Here is a 19,054-nt window from a genome sequence, read left to right on the forward strand (position 1 = left end):
CCTTATTTTTCATAAGAGTGCAGAGCCAAAAGTCCTTCAATCTAGAAACAGGTGATAATCTGATAGTGCAAAGATATAGCAGTAAAATACATTTGACAAGATGCAAGATGCTCAAAAAACATACATACATATATGTTAACCAGGCATTGCTACCTTAGAACTAGCTTCCAATTTGCTTTATCTGGACTGAAATAATGTAGCAAAATATACCAACAATACAGATTCTTTTCCTCATTTTCAAGCTAAACCAGACAGAATGAGACTCAAAACATTTCTTTGTTAGAATTGACATTGCAACAACACTCCACCCCCCGCTGAAAACAAAGGAGGCCTCACCGAGAAGCCAGACACACGGCTCCCTCGACTCGGCTGCCACAAGTCAAAATGGAAGTGTTGTGCGTCTCTACTCCTGTTTCTACTTTCTTCCTATAAGAAGAGCTTTGATCGAACCAAGGAGACCCTCTTGACCATGCCCTCGACGCTGAGGCTATAAAGGTGTGGGTAAGGTGGCTGTATTGGCTTCCGAGATGCGTCAGTCCTAATTAGGACATGCGTGCAGGATTCAAGATCCCCGGGCATGTCTGCCACAGTTTTCGCGTGGTTGGATTGCGGTGGTAGCCTCAGTTCCGGCATTGCGTCTTTGAGCAGACGCAAGAAAGCGGTAGTATTAAGTCCCGACCTGATGTCGACAACAGGATCGCTGGGGAATCTCAAGTTCTCCCCATATACCAGCTCTGTAGGACTTGCAGAAAATTTTTCTCGATTGGCTGTCCGGAGGCCAGGTAGAATGACTGGCAGGCCCTGCGACCAAGTAGGGTCATCTTGGCCCATTATAGCGGACTTCAGCTTCCTGTGCCACCCATTGGACTGCGAGTGGTACCCGGTTATCCAGTGACGCTTGAAGCCGAGTAGTTTACCCCCTCTGAGAAAAGGGAGGACTCAAACTGCATTCCTTGATCGGTGATTATAATTACCGGCACACCAAAGCGTGGAATCTATTCTCGCCAAGATTGTGCAGTAATGTTTTTCAGAGGTATCGCCTTAGGCCACCGGGTGAACTTATCGATGATTTGGAGGTAATACCTGAAACCGTGCGAGTCTCGAGTTGGATGGTGTGGAAACGCTTGGTTGACGGAGGGAACACTTCTACCTTTTTCCTTACATGGTTTGTAGTCTTCCGCTTCTGACATGCAATGCATTGCCTGGCCCATGAATTAATGTCCTTGTTCATAGACGGCTTCATTTTTCGAATGCCTGGTTGCGCCAAATCGTGAAGGGCGTGAAATACTTCCTTTCGGAAATCGGCCGAAATATATGTCCTTGGTCCCTTGTCTGAGATCTCACTGTATATACTGGATGTTAAGCCGAAGAAAGGAAACTCCCTAAAAGTATATTTGGAATTGCTCCTCAAGCTCTGAAGAACTGCATCGTCATTTTGCGCCTCGGCAATTGCCGGAAAATGGACAGTAGTGGGGATCTTGACCTCTTTTCTTTTCCAGGCACGTGTTGAATGTCAAAAGTGAACTGGCTGATAAAGCTCAAATGCCAAAGTTCGCGCCGGGATACTTTGTCAGGTTTTTGTTTCAAAGCAAAAGTAAAGGACTTATGGTCGGTGAACAGTGTGAACGGCCTGCCTTCAAGGGAGTACCGGGAGTATTAAATTGCGAGTTATGTGGCTAATAATAATGATCGTATGTACTATAGTTCTGTTGAGCGGGTTTGAGCTGTTTGAAGAAGGTGCTCAATGGCTGCCAGATTTGATTCACTTCTTGGTGAAGAGCAGCAAGTACGTAGTGTCTGAGGCAACGAAGAATGCAACTAGGAGTGCATCTCGATAAAAGAATGACAGAAGTGTAGCATCCACCAGTTGTTGCTTGGTGGTCTCAAACGCCTGGAGAGCCTCTGGAAACCACACAATCAGGCGGCAGTTTTTGGTTTTTAGCCCAGACAAGAAGGCGTTAAGGATCGACTGATGATGGCCGGCCATGGGCAAAAAAACGACGATAGAAATTTAACATGCCGAAGAACCTTCTCAGATCCTTAACAGTTTTTGGAAACGGGAAACTCGAAATCGCTTGCACTTTGTTGCATGCCTTCAGCATGGGGCCGTTGAAACCCGCCTGCGATTGTAAAAATTTACATTTCTCAACGTTAAGTTCTACACCGACCTCAAGAAGACGGTGAAAGATGCGCTCGAGGTGCTCTAAATGCTGGAACTCACGAGAAGACGTGACCAGAACATCATCTAAATAAACGAAACAGAAGTGGTGGTTTCCCAGCACAGAGTGGATGAATCTCTGAAAGGTTTGCATCGCGTTGCTCAGTCCAAAAATCATCCTAGGGAACTCGAAGTGTCCGAGATGTGCGCTTATTGCCGTTTTCGTAATGCCTTCTGGAACTACAAGCATTTGAAAGTGTACCTTGATAAAGTCCAAGGTCGATAAAATAGGGCAGTTTGCGATAAAGTGCGCAAAATCCTGGATGAGTGGGGTAGGATATCTGCTTGGAAGCGTCTGAGCATATAGACGCATGTAGTCCACAAGGTCCACAAGGTCCACAAGGTCTTCATTCGCCATTGGGTTTAAGGACCATGTGAAGTGGCGAAGACCAACAACTGTCTGAAAGTCTGCAAATACATTGCTGCTCTTCAAACTCTTTCCACGCAACTCCGAGCTTTTGCCGTGGTAATGGATGCACCTTAGAGAAAAATGGAGAGCCAGTAGTGTTGATGTGGTGCTGAACATCACGTTTAACGAGCTTAGAGAGACTACACTCGGAAGTGATTTTGCGGCATTTTTGAAGAAGTGCGCGAATATGTAAGTCGGCGCAAACCGGTCTTCAAAAGCGATGAAGAGAGTGCTAGGGGAGCAGGATGAGATTTTGCCTAATGTCCTAAGGGAAGTTGTGGTGTTATTGAGGGGCCTGTTATGTAGATCCACAAGCGATACATTATGGCACAGGAAATCCGCGCCTAAGATGGGAATGCTGATATCCGTGATAATGAAGCGCCAGGAAACGATCGTCGAAGTCCTAAACTCAAGACTACCTGCCTGTAGTCATGCATGCGGATCGTCGAAGAATTTGCAGCCGCGAGTTTCACCGATTGGGGTATTAAATTATGATGCCGGGATACGGGAAGAACCGTACGTAGTTGCGGCGGCTCAAAGGATCGTAGGTTGTGAGAGATTGCAGGGGCTGCTACGTTTCTTAGCCTTTTCACCTACGATGGTACCAGCATGCCTCGTGTCAAAGGTCCCAACGATCCGATCGTCCATCTCCGGAGGTGGATCTGACCTTGATCTAGTCCTACTTCCCAAACACAAAGCACCAGCGGCCTCTACTAATTCAGAGACGATAGTTGTTAATGATGCCACCATCTGCTGCAGTTGATTCACCCGGCTTGAATTGTTGCGGGACACCTTGCCAACCATGGGTTGTACGTAGATTTCATGAATTTTATGCAACCACAAAGACTGTAGCAGCTATTTCATTTCATTTCGAGCGGCATTTGGCTTGGCGCATAGTCAACTAACGTTAGCTTTGCCAGTAAGTGGTTAAGTTTAGCTGTCGCACTTACTGACAGGCGCGTTATGAGCTACCCTTCTGGTCTCTTATAAGAGTAGTCCTCGAGAACGTCGGAGACGAGCTCAATTGGCTCCTCGTCTAACCCGAGCAGCGCGAGTTTGAAGCGAATAGCGTCTATTGTACCACGCGCTAGCTGCTACATTTGAAAAGTGGAGATTACTTAGGAAGGTTTCCGCTAAAAAATGAACACCGAATCAGCTGTCAACGTTAGCGTGAAGGCGGGTAATTCGAAAAGTCCTGGAATACAGACGCATCCAGACTATAGGAAAATGGGACATTCACCGAAAATTAGGAGGATATTCGCTTCTCAGAGCTCATTTCACAGCAAAAACTGGCAAAAGGGGTACGCTTGGAAGCCAAAGTAAGTGAGCACGGGGAACCTTTAAACCACTAAAATCATTCGGAGTGAATCACTACTCATCTCCTAAGGGTGGTAAGGGACAGCATAGCTCCGGGATATATACCAAAGGGATGATGGCGGACCAAAATGGTTTGCATTCCGAAAGCCACCCTAAATTTTTCAGACCAATTTTCCTGACATCCTAGTTATAGAGCAAACAAGTAAAAGCGCCGACAGGTGCAGATTCTATTTTCATGAGCTCTTGGAGAGTTATCAAATGCTGGAGTACAGATCCAGGGATAGCTGACGATATTATATTGACCTGTAGAGCAAACTTGAAGACATCCTATGTGTTAGAATCTAGACTGGATTGAGAAGCGCTAGACCTAATTCTAGAAGTAGAAGGCACAGGCAAAAAATTACTGCGACAGACACATGTTAGGAACATATGTCGGAAAGCTGCAAAGGGTTTCACGATATGAAAGTCCATAATGGGAAATAAATGGGGGTACATTCCAAAAATGCTACTAGTACCAAGAGATAGCATGATAATGGGGTTTCTTTTCGTCGAGAAGCTTGAAACACGCTGGATTAGCAGGGCAAACTGAGCGAGCGCGACCTACAGCATAAATCAGGCGCTGATTACCTGGTACACTAATGAGCCCCTCACAACAGACGGAACGGGCACTGAGGTGACTGATCCAAAGAAAACGTAGTTTGAACTTATCAGGAACGGTGCTCATGGTGCTCATGGGGGGATACGAACCCAAGCACTGGCAAGATTGCTTAAAACGCACGAAGAAGAATCTTAGGATCATAGTTGGAATAAATGAAATTCACATCGGGGGCGGCTCAGGGATCTATCCTTCGTCCCGACATTTGGTGATGAATCGCATCTGACTGGACAAGTAGATGACTTTGAAGCACTGGTTGCCGAGGTACAGTTAAGCAAGCTCAACGCATGCTGGGAATAGTGATGCGGCGAGTCAATAAATAGATGCTGAGCATGGATTCTCCCTAGCTCTGAAGAAAACCAAAGTGGTTGCTCTGACCAAGTTGAGGGTTCAGACAGTCCTTCCTATTCAGCTTGGTGAAGCCATGGCATAATGATAGATACGGCATCATGACAGACACAAAGATTATCTTCTTCTACCTTCACAACACCGCAGGCAAGGCTGCAACTAAAATTTTTGTCATTTGACGGCTGATGTTCAATTTCAGAGGTATCTTATGCAGTAGGCATTGTTTGCTAATGAGTGTCGTGCAATCCATCCTTGTCAACGGTTTCCAAGCATGGGCCTAACGGCTAACCAAGTATAACAGCGAAGTGGTTTGCGAGTTACGTTTGCCTATCATTCCGCCTCGGAGCCAACAGTAATAGTGATAGCAAGGGTTATTCAGATCGCTCTCCACTCTCTCCACTCTGTCGATGGAAGAGTGTCCAGTTTCTCCGGGTAGCATAACCGACGCCAAACTACACAGCAGGGGCTCATGAAACACACCGGCATGTTATATTCAAGGCAAAAAAGAGGTTGGTTCATAGGAGAGATACCAGGGTAACTGACGCTCCGGAACTCCGGGAGTTTGATCCTACATGTAATGGTCCTGGCCTGAGGTAATGTTCCAAATGGTTCCGGGTTAGTGTCCTAGATGCAACAGGAGGATGTTTTTGGCGGCAGTCTGTTTGAGACAGGGGTTCGGCAAAAGAAATTAATGCAGAAGGGAAAAGTGAAACTTTAGTTTGGTGGAGCACATTTTACGACATCATAAGTCACATTGATAATAGCTATTAGCTTCTCCAGAATTTCCCCCCTGCATAGAGGTATATCTCCTATTCACGCTGTCAAAAAGCTTCTCCAAGTCGATGAAGAATAGGTGAAGCGGAGATCTGAATACCATTCCAAAATAATCCTTACGATGTTGATGTGGTCAATGCAGGAGGATTCAGAACCGAAACAATACTTCGGGATGTCCCCTGACGTATTTCGGGATTATGTTAGTTGTTTTGTTTGCGATGACAGCGAAGTCACAAATGCCTTTCCAATTGTCACACTCCAGGAATCGGTATTCGGAACCGTTTGAGTGTATTGATGGCCGAAATGATTTCTCTTTGGAGAAGCAGTCGGAATCTGCAGGTTACAATGATAGCCATTTCATCCGTAAGAGGCGGAGCTTCACCAGATGAAATTACAGTTTTGAACCATGGTGAAGAGTCCTTTCAACCTCTTTACTTGTCCGTGATTTTACATGAAGAGTCGACAATTAGCACTCCTCTACAAGACCATCGAAAGTTCTGCGACCACAAGCATACTCTTCCGTGATGCGGTATACAATTCTGAAACCGTTGCTATTTGTAGCATATTGTGCTTCCTTAACCAACGATTCTCGATCCTCGATTCCGCAGACACCCCTTTGGCATGTGACCGACGACCTCGGGAAAGAGCATTTTTGATGGCAACCCAATGACCATCGATATTATCAGTGGGGTTACTCAATGCATCTGCTGTCCTATCAGCAAAATAATTCTCCCGCTATCGAGCTACACCCGATGGATGTTGAACTTGAGGAATTGCAGCTCTTCAACCCTGCGAGAACAACGCAACACGCAAACGAAGGCAAGGCTAGCGGCCATTAAATGGTGATTCTTTTCTAGGCCGATTTCACCGCTTTTTTTTTGCTACGTACATCCAGAAGATAGCTCCTAAATTTACTGCCGGCCGAAAAATGGTCAATCTATTTGCTCGTACGGTGTCGCTCAGGGGGACTCAACTAACCCCCGTCAAAGTTGACTTCAGTTGCCCTTTTTTCAGTATTTTCTCCAATTTGGGATTCGTTTTTTGCGGGGTCACCAATTTAGACAAACAATTCATCTTTTTACTATTTTTAACTTTAAGAACAATTTAATTTACTTCATTTTATTTATCCACTTTTCTTCGATGCTGCAGTTTTTCTCGTTGAGTTATTTCTCCTTTCTTGACACCATCCTGCACTTCATTTTCGCTGTCAAAAATTGTTTTTCGATGTCATCGCCACAACGATTCGCATTTGCATGCGGCTGACACACAAATTGCTCGCTCCGCCACAGTCAATCCTATGCAGATACATTAATATGGTTTTCCGGAATAGATTAGTAAAATAAGACAAAAATCCACCCACCATTTAGAGGAATACATTAAACCATGGGTTGCTGCTTATTTTAAGCAACACGAAGTTGGCGCTTAATGAACCAACGTATGGAGCGCTATTAAATGCATTCAAGTTCGGAGAAATCACCGACTCCCACAGGAAATGCCTAATATTTTTGCTTTGTTGTCACATTTTAATGGAATAAATACATTCCTTTGATGAGAACGAGTAAAATAATATTACGTTTAAATTAAACCACATTTCAAGTGTCTTTTACATCCACAAGTAAATTAGAAACTCATGCATCATATCATCTGCCGCAGTACACGTGCAACACAGACATTGTCACGTTTACATACGAGGACGCCCACCCATTTATAACCACGTTCATAGACGCGAAGTTTATGTTTCCATCCCCAAGTATTTTTCACTTTTATGCTCACACGAATATGTGATACATGCGAGGAATATATGCACGTATGTACCCTGGAAAGTGGATGGAACATTATCAAAGCATTCTTTGTAATTAGATGAATTAGAGCGGAATGAGGTCCTTGGCATATATAATCCTTCCGTCGCGCACATAATCCGTTTAGTATGCACTCGTAAATGCTCTGAGGTGAGAATGTGTGGACTAAGAAGGTTCAACTGGAAGAATTTTTATTTAAAACTTATCCAGGTCTGCGCGATGAGGTTCAATAGCCTTACCCCCATCGCATGCAGGGAAATCACCATTTTCCCGAAGAGCTCGCATTTCCACTGAAAATAACTTCATAGGTACTCAACCAAATATTCATTCGTGTAAAAGCTACACTCACTCCGATTCTACAGGAGTCGCAGGAGACTATTCAAAAAGTTATATCCTTTCTTTTTGAGGAAGTCTCTTCCTCTCCACTTTTTCTAATGTGTGTGCATTGAATTACGCGCCTTAATATGGAAAGACAAAGCAACCATCTGCTGGAGGTAGAGCAAGGAAAAGGACCCATTATGGAAAGTCATTATGGAGAAGAGCAAAGCTTTCTTGCCAATTATTTATATTGTTTCTTGGGCTTTGTAACCGTTCGCCGCCTTTTTAATAGAAAAGAAAGTCTGAGTGAAAGCAGGCTCTAGCCAAGCATCTATGCCTTTTATAAGCCATCACGTCTACCTGAGATATGATTTTCACTTTGTGATGCTTCGTGAAGTGATGGAAAAATTGTGGAAAATTTTCCGCTAGCTTCACTCACTGACAAATGGAAAGCATTCAAACAGGATTTCATATCTACCGCGAGACGTTTGACCGAATGAGCTTATATCTTCCGTCTTTTTTACCATATATGAGGATATTGGGAAGCCTTATAGATATATAGATGCAATCAAACCATTTGTAGATCCAGACACGACTGGTCATCCATAATTTGAATGGGAGGGTACCAACTAGATGAGAAAGCGGAAATAACGACATTCAGCTCAAACTCTCCAACAAGGTAGATTAGTTTTATGACTTTTAGGAGTTATACCAAAATTGTTTTCCTGGCCAATAGCTCTTCCTTCTTTGATGAATCGGTTCTGGTTTTCTTGTGTGAATTTATAATAATAATCTTTGGCGCATATCCAATCCAATCCATATTGGATCAGGGCCTTGAAGTGTGTTAAAGTACTTCATTCAAGCCTGTAATGGCACACTACAGGATTACAGTACCCTGTAGGAGGCAATTTGGTCAGCATTGCGCTCGCCCAAGATTATTACCCTGATTTGACTCAGGTACTCATTCACAGCTGAGTCGACTGGTATCCGATGTCAGATCACGATACAAATCCCACTGCCACCAATGACGTACTGACTTTGTGTTCTAACCACTCAGCTATCCAGACATGTGTGTATTTCCCCATCCTATATTGCAAGGCATAAACAGCTGAGATCGCAGCCATGTGATCGCAACCTCGTGTCCACTCACCAATGCATTGTACATATACATACATAGAATGCGCGAAATTTTTCACGCGCAAGTTATCTAAAAACGTCGAACATGTGCAATGCTTTTCTTCCATCACACAAATTTAAGCAATGCATCGAGAGTGAATCCCCTGAGTGTAGCCTTCTTGGTTTAAACATAACTAAGAAATGCCTTAGGATAATTGGTGGAATACTCATAAGTCACTGTAAGACAAAAGAAAGCGGGGTACTGACAAAAGAAAGAAGCATCTTGAAATAGGCTATATTATATGATACAAATTTATCTATTACAGAATTGATAGATATACTATGGTGATAGGTACACTATGATTATCGAAGAGGGATAATCTTTCTTCTGAGCATGGTGCAAATCCCCTTCACTAATATTAGTATGTAAAAAAACAGAATTCCCCCGATGACCTCTCCCCCGCACAAGCAAATAAACGTTACAAACAGGAGCTTAATTTCATCCTCCTAACAATGACTTAAAGCCTTTGCAATTTATTCCATAATCTAAAGAAAACGTATAACTTTCATACTGTACGACCCTAACAAAGTACTGGAAGGTAGAAGGAATGACAAATACCTACCCAACCGCAGGCCATAAATTAAAAACAGTTTTTTTGTTAGGCCAGAAAGCGATTGGCTTCTAAGCACCTTGGCACTAGGGCCCAAATATAGAACATAACTCAGGTAATAAATATATGGTCGCATTTAAGCCCTTGGTGGGATATAGCGCATCAACCAAACCTACGCGCCACCGTTCACGGTTACCTGAAATGCGCTCTAGCTCTCCCACAACTTCCCGAGGCGTGCATCAAGTACCCTTGGAGCGATCCACTAGTCGGTCATCTTTGGAGAGTAGCTTCCACTGCATAGTATTGCACGTACTGCCACTTTTGCCTTCCAATCACAATGCGTTCGAGTGACAGGCCTGTGCGCCAACCAAGTTCTTCGTTTGAGATAGTGTCCGGCCAAAGTACTCCGATAATATGACGTAGACAGGTGTTCACGAAGACTTGGATGTTTTGAGTAACAGTGGAGCACACTTTGCACGTGCTATTTCCATATAGCAACTCAGAAAGAAAACTAGCACAAAACAGTCTCAATTTAATCTTTGTGCGAAAGCGGATCTAGTGCTATTAATGAGTCGGGTAACATCAAGGTCGGTGCCACCACTTCCAAGATTCGTAAACTGATCGACACCTTCTATACTCTGCCCATTAATGCAGGTAAGGGGAGTACGAAGATCCATCAGACTGAGAACCTTGGTTTTGTCGGTGTTTATCTTCAGTTCAACTCTACATGCCCCTCTTTCCAAACCGAGAGCCATTGCGTCAAGATCTATGACCCGGTGAAGAAACAAACAGATGCCATCAGTGTTGTCGAAACATATCATCATCCATTGAATTCCTCCACATCCTGACAAAGCAGCATAAAGAACATCACTGATAAGAAATAAAAACAAGAAATAATATTGGTGACAAGATGCAACCCTAGCGGGTCTGTCCTTCCTTTTGCGCGACCCCGCCAATGAGGGTTATCAGGCGAATTTGACGCTTCGCGGGCGCATTTCCGGCTCGTCGAAGGCCTTCAGCTTCGACAAGGATATCCACTGTGGCCCGCCTCGGACGTCGAGCTTGAACGAGTGCTCGCCTCGTTCCAGAACTCTAAAGGGGCCTTCGTATGGTGATTGCAACTTGATTAGGACCTAGTCACATGTCTCGAGATCCCTGGGGGTGTCGATCTCCAATGTCGTGTTTCGGGACGGTGGAGTCGACCGCATCTTCGAAATTGCGTCGTCCAGAACAGGATCGGCGGGGAGGCGTAGATTCTCCCTCTAAACCCTCTTCGCTGAGCTGGCCGCGAACTCCTTTCGCTTTCACGAGGGGCCAGGACCGCGACCACGACGGATCCGAGCCATTAGAGCGACCTTCAGCGTCCGGCGCCAATATCCTAGCATACCATTGGACTGTGGATGGTATGCAGTGGTCCTATGCCATTTAAAGCCAAGGAGCTTTCCTAACTCCGCGAAAAGAGTAGATTCAAATTGGATTCCCTGGTCAATGATAATCACTGTAGGGACACCGAAGCGAGGGATCCACTCTCGACAGAGGGCTTAGGCACAAGATTGCGCCTTAATGTCCTTCAGAGGTATTGCTTCAGACCACTGCGTAAACCTGTCGATGATTATGAGGCAATACTTGAATCCCTGGGAACCTCGCAAAGCGCCGATGATGTCGAGATGGATGGTGTGCACAGTCAAATGCACTGTCTGGCCCCAGAATTTACGTCCTTCTTCATGGGCGGCCTGAAATATTTTTCAGTGACCAAAAGGCTCGTAGTCCTGGTGCCTGGATGCGCAAGATCGTGAATCGCGTCGAATACTTCTATGCGAAAATCGGCGGGAATGAATGGCCTGGGTCCCTTATTTGAAGTCTCGCAGAGTAAGTAAGAGTTTGAGCCAAAAATAGGAAACTCCTTGAATTTATATTTGAAATTTACCTTCAGGCTCTGAAACTCTGCGTCGTCTTTTTGTGCCTTGGCGATTGCCGTATAATTGGACCGCGACGGGAACTCTAACCTCCAAGATTCGAGCCAAAGCATCCGCAACAACATTGTCTTTTCCAGACACGTGTTGCATATCAAAAGTAAACTGGTTGATATAGCTCAAGTGCCCAATTTGGCAAGGGAACGCTTTGTCGGGCTTTTGTCTAAGCGATAATGTAAGAAGCTTGTGGTCCGTGAACACAGTGAATGGCCTGCCCTCAAGTTAGAAACGGAAGTATTTTATAGCGAGGTACGCGGCGAGTAGTTCACGATCGTAGGCGCTGTAGTTGCGTTGAGCTACGTTGAGCTACTTTGAAAAGACGCTCAACGGTTCCAAGATCTTTCACTATGGTTGGTAGTGGAAAACTCTTAATCGCCTCAACCTTGTCCGCGTCAGTTTGGATACCGTCAGGGGTAACTAAGTGGCCGAGAAATTTCACCTGCTTCCATAGGAATCTGCATTTTTCAACGTTTAAGGTAAGTCTGGCCTCAAGGAGACGTTGCAAATGCGCTCGAGATGCTCTAAGTGCTCAGATTCGGAAGCGGAAGCGACCAAAACACCGTCCATATATACGAAACAAAAGTCTGCGCAGCGTTGCACAAGCCGAAAGGCATCCTAGTGAACTCGAAGGGTCCGAAAGTTGTGCAAATAACCGTCTTCGGAATGTCTTCGGGAGCCACAGGGATTCGGTGGTACGCCTTGGCTAGATCCAAGGTCGTAAAAACACGGCAATTCGTTAGTGAGTGCGCGAAATCATGGATGTGGTGTGGGATATCGGTTTGGAACTGTCTGAGCGTCCAGATGCCTATAATCGCCGCATGGCCGCCATTCGCAGTTTGGCTTAGGGACCATATGAAGCAGAGAGGACCAACGATGATCTGCAGATACTCTGTTTCATCAAATTTTCAAACCGCCTCTTTGCAACAGCGAACTTCTTGGGTGAAAGAGTTCGCACCTTTGAGAAGATTGGAGAGCGGGTGGTATTGGTATGGTACTGCGCATCGTGCTTAACCAGCTGGGAGAAACTACTTTCCGAAGTGATGTTACGAAACTTTCGATGGTCGACAACGTCCTCGAAAATTATCGAGAGGGTGTCATCTCGGCAGGTAAAAATCTTCCCTGATGTCGGTAACGAGGTTGCGAGGTCTATTAAGGTCTTGTTCTGCAACTCAACCAGCAGCCCATAGTGAAACATGAAGTCTGCGCCTAATATGGGGATGTTGATGTCCGCTAAAATGAAACGCCACGAAAACGTTCGGCGAAATCCGAGACTCACGTCCACCTGCCTGTAGCCATAGATGCAGATGGGACATGAGTTCTCCGCCGCTAAACGCAGGTTTTGCGAAATGCGTTCACACGGGGCACAGGGATAACCGACACCTCAGCGCCCATGTAGACCAGGAAGCAACGTTTGCTTAGGGGGTGGAAGATTGTAAGGCAACGTGGTACTGCGCTTCGGGAAGCCGTCGACAGTAGTTTTTTGTTGCGCTAAGCATGCTTTCGGTGGTACATTTAGTCGCTTGAGCTCCGTATTTCCGATGGTACCAACAAGCCGTCAAGGTCACTGAGGTCCCTGCATATGACTACTCGAACACCCCTTTCGGGAAACAGACCGTCATTGTGATCGAGATCTAGTACCTACCGTCGCAGCGAGCTTGGTACCGCATCAGCCAATATCGTCATCATCGATTTCAGCTCGTCGATTTCACGAGTTGTGTCTTCGGCGACCAAGGGTGCGTGCACACCTCGTGTACTTTGTCGGCCGCGGCGGACAACATCTCTAGCAATCCCGAGTCCGCGCAGGTCAATATGGTGCGGGTGCTCTCCGGGAGTCGTTGCAGCCAGAGAGACTTTAGCAGTTCAGAGCCGTCCTTATCCCCCCCCCCCCCCAGCTGCTTCATTTCTCGTCAGAACTGACTGGGGGTACGGTCGCCTATCGTCAGCTTATTCAACAAGTGAGAAAGCTTTGCTTAACTCTTTTTTCAGAGACTGTTGACAACCTGTCATACCTGACAGCTGTTTTTGCGGCCATTGAATGCAGTGGCGGAGGCGAACTCATATTGGCGCCTAGATTCCCGCCGCCGATGTGTCGCCATAGATCTAAGGCCTATTTTTGCATTTTTAAGGTTATATGTAAAACAAAACTTTATTGAAATTGGTTTACTGTCCGTATGTCTGTCCGTCCGTCCGTTTGTTTGTCTGTCATACCTTATATCTTTGAAACGGTTGTTCCTATTAATAAAAAAATTTGGTGGAAAGGTGGGACCTGTGAATTTCACTACATGCAGTGAATAACATAGTTATATATTGAGTTTAAATGGAGGGGGTCCCCGTACATGCAAAAGGGGGTGCAATTTTTTTCTTTCACCGAGTATAGTCATGTAGGAAATGTCTCCATTAGTAATTTCCGAATCTGATATTAGTATTGGCATTGGTTTCAAAGGGGAGGAGTGCGGGGGTTCGAAAAGGGTCATTTACTTCAAGGAACCGTTCTCAGAAATTACTCAACCCAAATATCTGGAAAGAAAGTATCTGGCCACAAAATAATATGCTAGAATCAGGAGAGCGTGCCGGCATTCCAAATCGCCTCTAATTGAGATAAGGCGCTCTGGAAAGTGTTCCCTCAAAACAGCCAAAGTGAAGTGTGTGCTATTGCACCGTCTTGTTGGAACCAAGTGTCCCCCAAATCCAAATTTTCTAGCCGTGGGAAAAAAAAGTCTGTAGCATGTTTACATACCGGTCCGAATTCACTGTCACGGTAACCTCATTTTCCTCAAAAAACCAGGGACCAATAATTCCAGCTGAGGAAATTGCACACCACACTGTGACTTTGGGTGAATGCAAAGGCTTTTGATGCAATTCTCGAGGGTTGGTGTCAGCCCAGTAGCGCATGTTTTGTTTGTTAACCGACCCACACAAATGAAAATGGGCTTCATCGCAATAACCGAACATCCGCTTGAAAAGTAAACCTCAACGGCAAAGGCACGCTCCTCACTATTCCAACACATGATGACGACTGAACCGTGTCGGGACAAAACTTTACAGTATCCCCTCTTGAACGAGACCACTAGCGCTCCGCTATGACATCAACTAACTGAGTGGCGCGCATTTTAAAAATGGAAGTTATACTGCCGCACCCTGTATAAGAAATACACAAAACCTTTCATACCTGAAGCGCTTAGCTTCCGGTTTCCTGACTTATTTTAAACCTCCAAAAAAGACGAAGAAGTTCGTATTTCTTACATTTTTCCGTGGAATATAAAAAATTTTCATTTCATCTAAAGGTTTCAAAACTCACCTTCCAGAATACTCTAGAAATACTAGTCAAAACGCTGTTCTGTCTTATTTAAGGAGTCCTTTTGATTAATAGCCCACGTGGATATATGTTCATGTATGTTAAAGAAATAGTGCCTCTTTCTATATGAACCAAATTGTATAACGAAATAAAAATGTAATAGTTTTCTACTAACTTTTATGACTTGGGGGGTCGTCCAGTAATTTCTAGCAGGAAACTCTGTGAAAAACATAGTATACCAGTCGCGATATAGCACAGAGTTTTATTCTATACAACTTTCAACCCGCGAGCCAATACTATCAACTATCCATAAACCAGCAAATAAAATCCTTTTCAAAATTTATAGATCCACTCTTAATTACGCAATAACTTTTGTCAGTCATTCTCAGTCGTCTACCCTTTCTACATGACTGAAATATGGATGGACAATTTCGAAAAACTTTTTATCAGATTTGAATCGAAAAAACACTCACCACATCAATTATTTGCATCAGTGTTAGTCCAAAGCTCAGTTGTAATGGGTCCGATTCGTTTAATACAGGTCGCTCCAACGTGTTGTAGGGATCCAATAAATCGTGCAATAGACGTTTTTCGTGATAACCGGCTATACAAACTGCAAAAAAAGGAAGAATTCGTTACAAGAGCAATTTTTCTTGACTACAATATGTCATTGTGTAACACTAAATTTGAATGGGGTTGACTTTTTCTCGCTAAATCAAAGAGGATATTTAGGACGGAAGCGATATTTCAAACTGTTTCTAGCTCCTCGTGAATTTCTAGATATGAATCTTAGTACCAAAACTGTTCCAACTTTTAAATAGGGGTATGACTGCTTCATAGTAGGAGTATATAATGCATTGGACGCTGATTCAGCTTTCAAAGTGGAATTTGAAGCAATTATTGCTTTTAAGAGTTGTAGGTTTACTTGGATACCGAGACTTCCATGCTTGGACTGGTTATCATTTTGTAAAAACCTCGAACTTCTAAGATCCCTTTACGCGTTACCCCGAGATAAGGCAATTCAGGAGGAATACAGACGCCTATTTGGGTGTAGTTAATATCGTCGTAGACGGCTTGGTTGGAAAATGGATTGGACTGGGGTAGGGAAAGCCAGAAGAAAGCCGCTCTATTTGGGCGTAGGAGACGAAGCCGCACGTGAACAGAGGTCGAATCAGCTGCTTTTAGCAAAAGAGATTGACTTTGGGAATGATGGCGGGGTCTTTCTTAAAGCTGGGCCACACGGCCACCCAGTGGAAAGGATAGAGTTTACTTGTGACAGATAGACGGGTATTGAGATGTACCCCGAGGTACCTGGTAGATTGGATGGAGGGAATAGGGGATGCCCCGATTTTGATCTCGAGGTTGCGGGTGTCGGCTAGCATGATGTTAAAAGAGGCTCTTCCATGGAAGACAATGGCTTCACATTTATTGGGATTGAGGAGGAGTTTTTACGAATGTAGGAATTTATTAGGGGTTAAGATCGTGTTGTTGATTCGGGCTAGGGCAACCTGTGTTCTACAGGCGAACACAAGCTTTGACAGCTTGAGGGGGGGGGAATTGGTAGGGTGTTAAAGTTGGAGATAAACAGTAACAAGTTGGGAAACCGGAAGCTAAACGCTTCAGGTATGAAAGGTTTTGTGTATTTCTTTTATAAAGAGATTTGTGTGTGCATTTGTCCCATTAGCATGTAGCACGTAAAATATGCATATATTATGTGAAAATAGCCACTTTCAAGTGATATTGACATTCATAGTCTCGAATTTGCAGAAAGCGAGCTTTGACCTAGTATTACTTTGTTAGTAATAGTGCGATTTGCACCAAATGGCAGGATCATACCCTATGCTGTACCCTATATTGTTGCAAAATTTTGTGATTCTAGGGTGAACTTAAGGGGGGTTTTCCTTTCAATTACTAAAAATTATAGTAATGTACTATTATTAACTTTATTTGAACAGGCATCGGTATGGAGGGTATTTCGGAGCCTAGGCACCATATAGTGACAGCCCCCTGATTTTTTTCTGATTTTTCGGTTGAGTAGTTTCTGAGAATGGGATCGTTAAAAAAATGAACACTTTCAACCCCCCGCACCCCCCACCTTTTCAACAAATGTCAAAACTAAGACTGGCTTCGAAAAGTACTAATCGAGACCTTTAATTTGATACCCCACATGACTATATTTGAAGAAAAAAAAATTTACACCCTTTTTTTGCATGTATGGGGACCCCCCCCCCCTTAAATTCGTCGTAAAAGGATGTAACTCACTATATGCGTGAGCGTTCACAGTTCCCACCTTTCTACCAAATTTGGTGCCAATCGCTACAACCGTCTCCGAGAAAAATGCGTGTGACGGACAGACAGACAGACATACAGACAGACAGACAGACAGACAGTAAACCGATTTTAATAAGGTTTTGTTTTACAAACAAAACCTTAAAAAGGGAAAATAAGGTTCCTGGTAGTGCTGATTCTTGTGGGATATCTGTAGAAGGGACATAAGGGTCGGAGGGTTTCGTTAATGCGGACATGAGATCGCCGATCAAATTTGAAGGTGCGGAAGAGTTTCGTGCCAAGCTGCATCGAAAGCTTTCTGGACGGGGAGGATGTCGGTTTTAATATGGCGTAGGAGGTACCGTGGTCTTGCTTGTTGGCGAACTGGAAAGCGGAGGTTATGTCATGGTCGAGGATATGAAAGAGCACAATATCATGGACGATATGCTCGGTAATTTTCGAGGTGGTTTTGATAAGGAGATAGGGTGGGGGCTGTCCGAAGAGGCAAATGGTTGTCTTAAAAGACAGGGACGCCACGGGATTTTTTCCATGGGGTAGGAAAATGTACTGACAGAAACATAGATTGGGTCTGTGGATGTTAAGGAAGTTCGACAGTTTGTGTCCTGTCTGTCGACTAACTACTAAGTTTATGTTCAACAATACTACTTTAGTGGACATTTCTGGGGAACACTTGGCAGAGGAAGGAGAGGAGAGCAAGCTTCTTCTTCATAGGTGAGGAAAGGGAATTGTACGTGGGAAGAAAGGTGGTCAGTTGTGAAATTAGTTGGGCGGTGGAGATGTTGAAAAGTGTCTTGATCTCGGAGTCGAGGTCAAAAGAGGGTTGCAGGCGGGTGACGTTTCTCTGCGTAGGAGAAAGGTTGAGGTTGGGTAGAATGTGTAGGAGGAATTTGAGGGTGTCTTGGTTTTGGGGACGGGTTTGGTCAGAAAGGGGAGCGCATAGGGGAATAGGGCAACGGTAAGGTAGATTGCAGTTCGAAGTCGCGTGGTGAATGCGTTCCAATTCGGAATTGTTCTGCTTTTCGTGAGGAAGGTCTCGTGGCTTCAAAGACGCCGAGACGGTGTAGCTCATTCAGTATTTCTTCAGGAGTATAAGTGCAGTCTAGTCCAGTTAGAGCTAGATTAATGGGCTTCTTTTAGAATAGCTTTGGCGGATTCATAATGGGGATGGGGATGTGGCAAGGGCGTGGTTGAAGTGTATTGAGGCCTTCTTTACGGCGACATTGTTGAGGATTGAGGAAAGAATTTTATTTGTAATATTTTTTGTCGTCGCGGGGTCTGCCCAGATTATTAGGGGAGGGAAATTTTCCTGACTTCCATTCGCGTCGTTTGTGGCAGCTATTTTTGCATGATGTGCGGAAGGCTGTGAGGCAGTATTGTCGCTGGCTCTTGTTGTTACCACAGTTGGAGGGAATGGGCCCGTAGCTAGCGCTGGGATTCCTCTAGTTTGAAGTATTTCGGGCTCGAATGTTTGTATGGGTGAGTGGGGCTGCTCTTCTCGCCTCTCATGCAGAGCGATTGAGCTTCACGCTAAATATTCTCAATGAAGTGGATCCTTTTGGGGTCAGGATCCAACCCTTAGGAGGACAGTGACCTGTCGTCGACTTGGTAATACCTGTGCTAAAGAACGCGGGGCACTTAATCACACTTTTCTTCACTTCGCATCTTTCGATTTAATCACCAGAGCACTATTCGAATATGCCCGCTCACTCGGAAGACTGATACGAACTGTACTGACTCTGAAGGCTAACTGCAAGGCCTTCTATGCTTCGCTGAATATTTCAGAAAGACGCACGAATACTTCTGCAGAAAATTAATTTCCCACTTTGGTGCATATAAAGCATTCTACCTCAATATTCGCCAGACTGTAATAGAGTTTTTGAGTCCTCGCTAATTGCTACCAAGCTACCATATATACAGCTCAATGCCTTGTAA

General features: G+C 44.6%; 1 protein-coding gene across 1 annotated transcript in view; it reads right to left on the reverse strand.

Annotated features, from left to right (window-relative positions):
* The window catches only part of LOC119652263 (neuronal acetylcholine receptor subunit alpha-7-like), a 222,585-nt gene that overhangs the window by 92,611 nt on the left and 110,920 nt on the right, over positions 1-19,054 (reverse strand). Inside the window, exon 3 of the mRNA XM_038056244.1 lies at positions 15,307-15,446. Within this exon, the coding sequence (XP_037912172.1) occupies positions 15,307-15,446 (140 nt within the window). The remainder of the gene's footprint in view (positions 1-15,306; positions 15,447-19,054) is intronic.

This window comes from Hermetia illucens, chromosome 3, assembly GCF_905115235.1.
Source record: "Hermetia illucens chromosome 3, iHerIll2.2.curated.20191125, whole genome shotgun sequence".
Taxonomy (NCBI): Eukaryota; Metazoa; Arthropoda; class Insecta; order Diptera; family Stratiomyidae; genus Hermetia; species Hermetia illucens.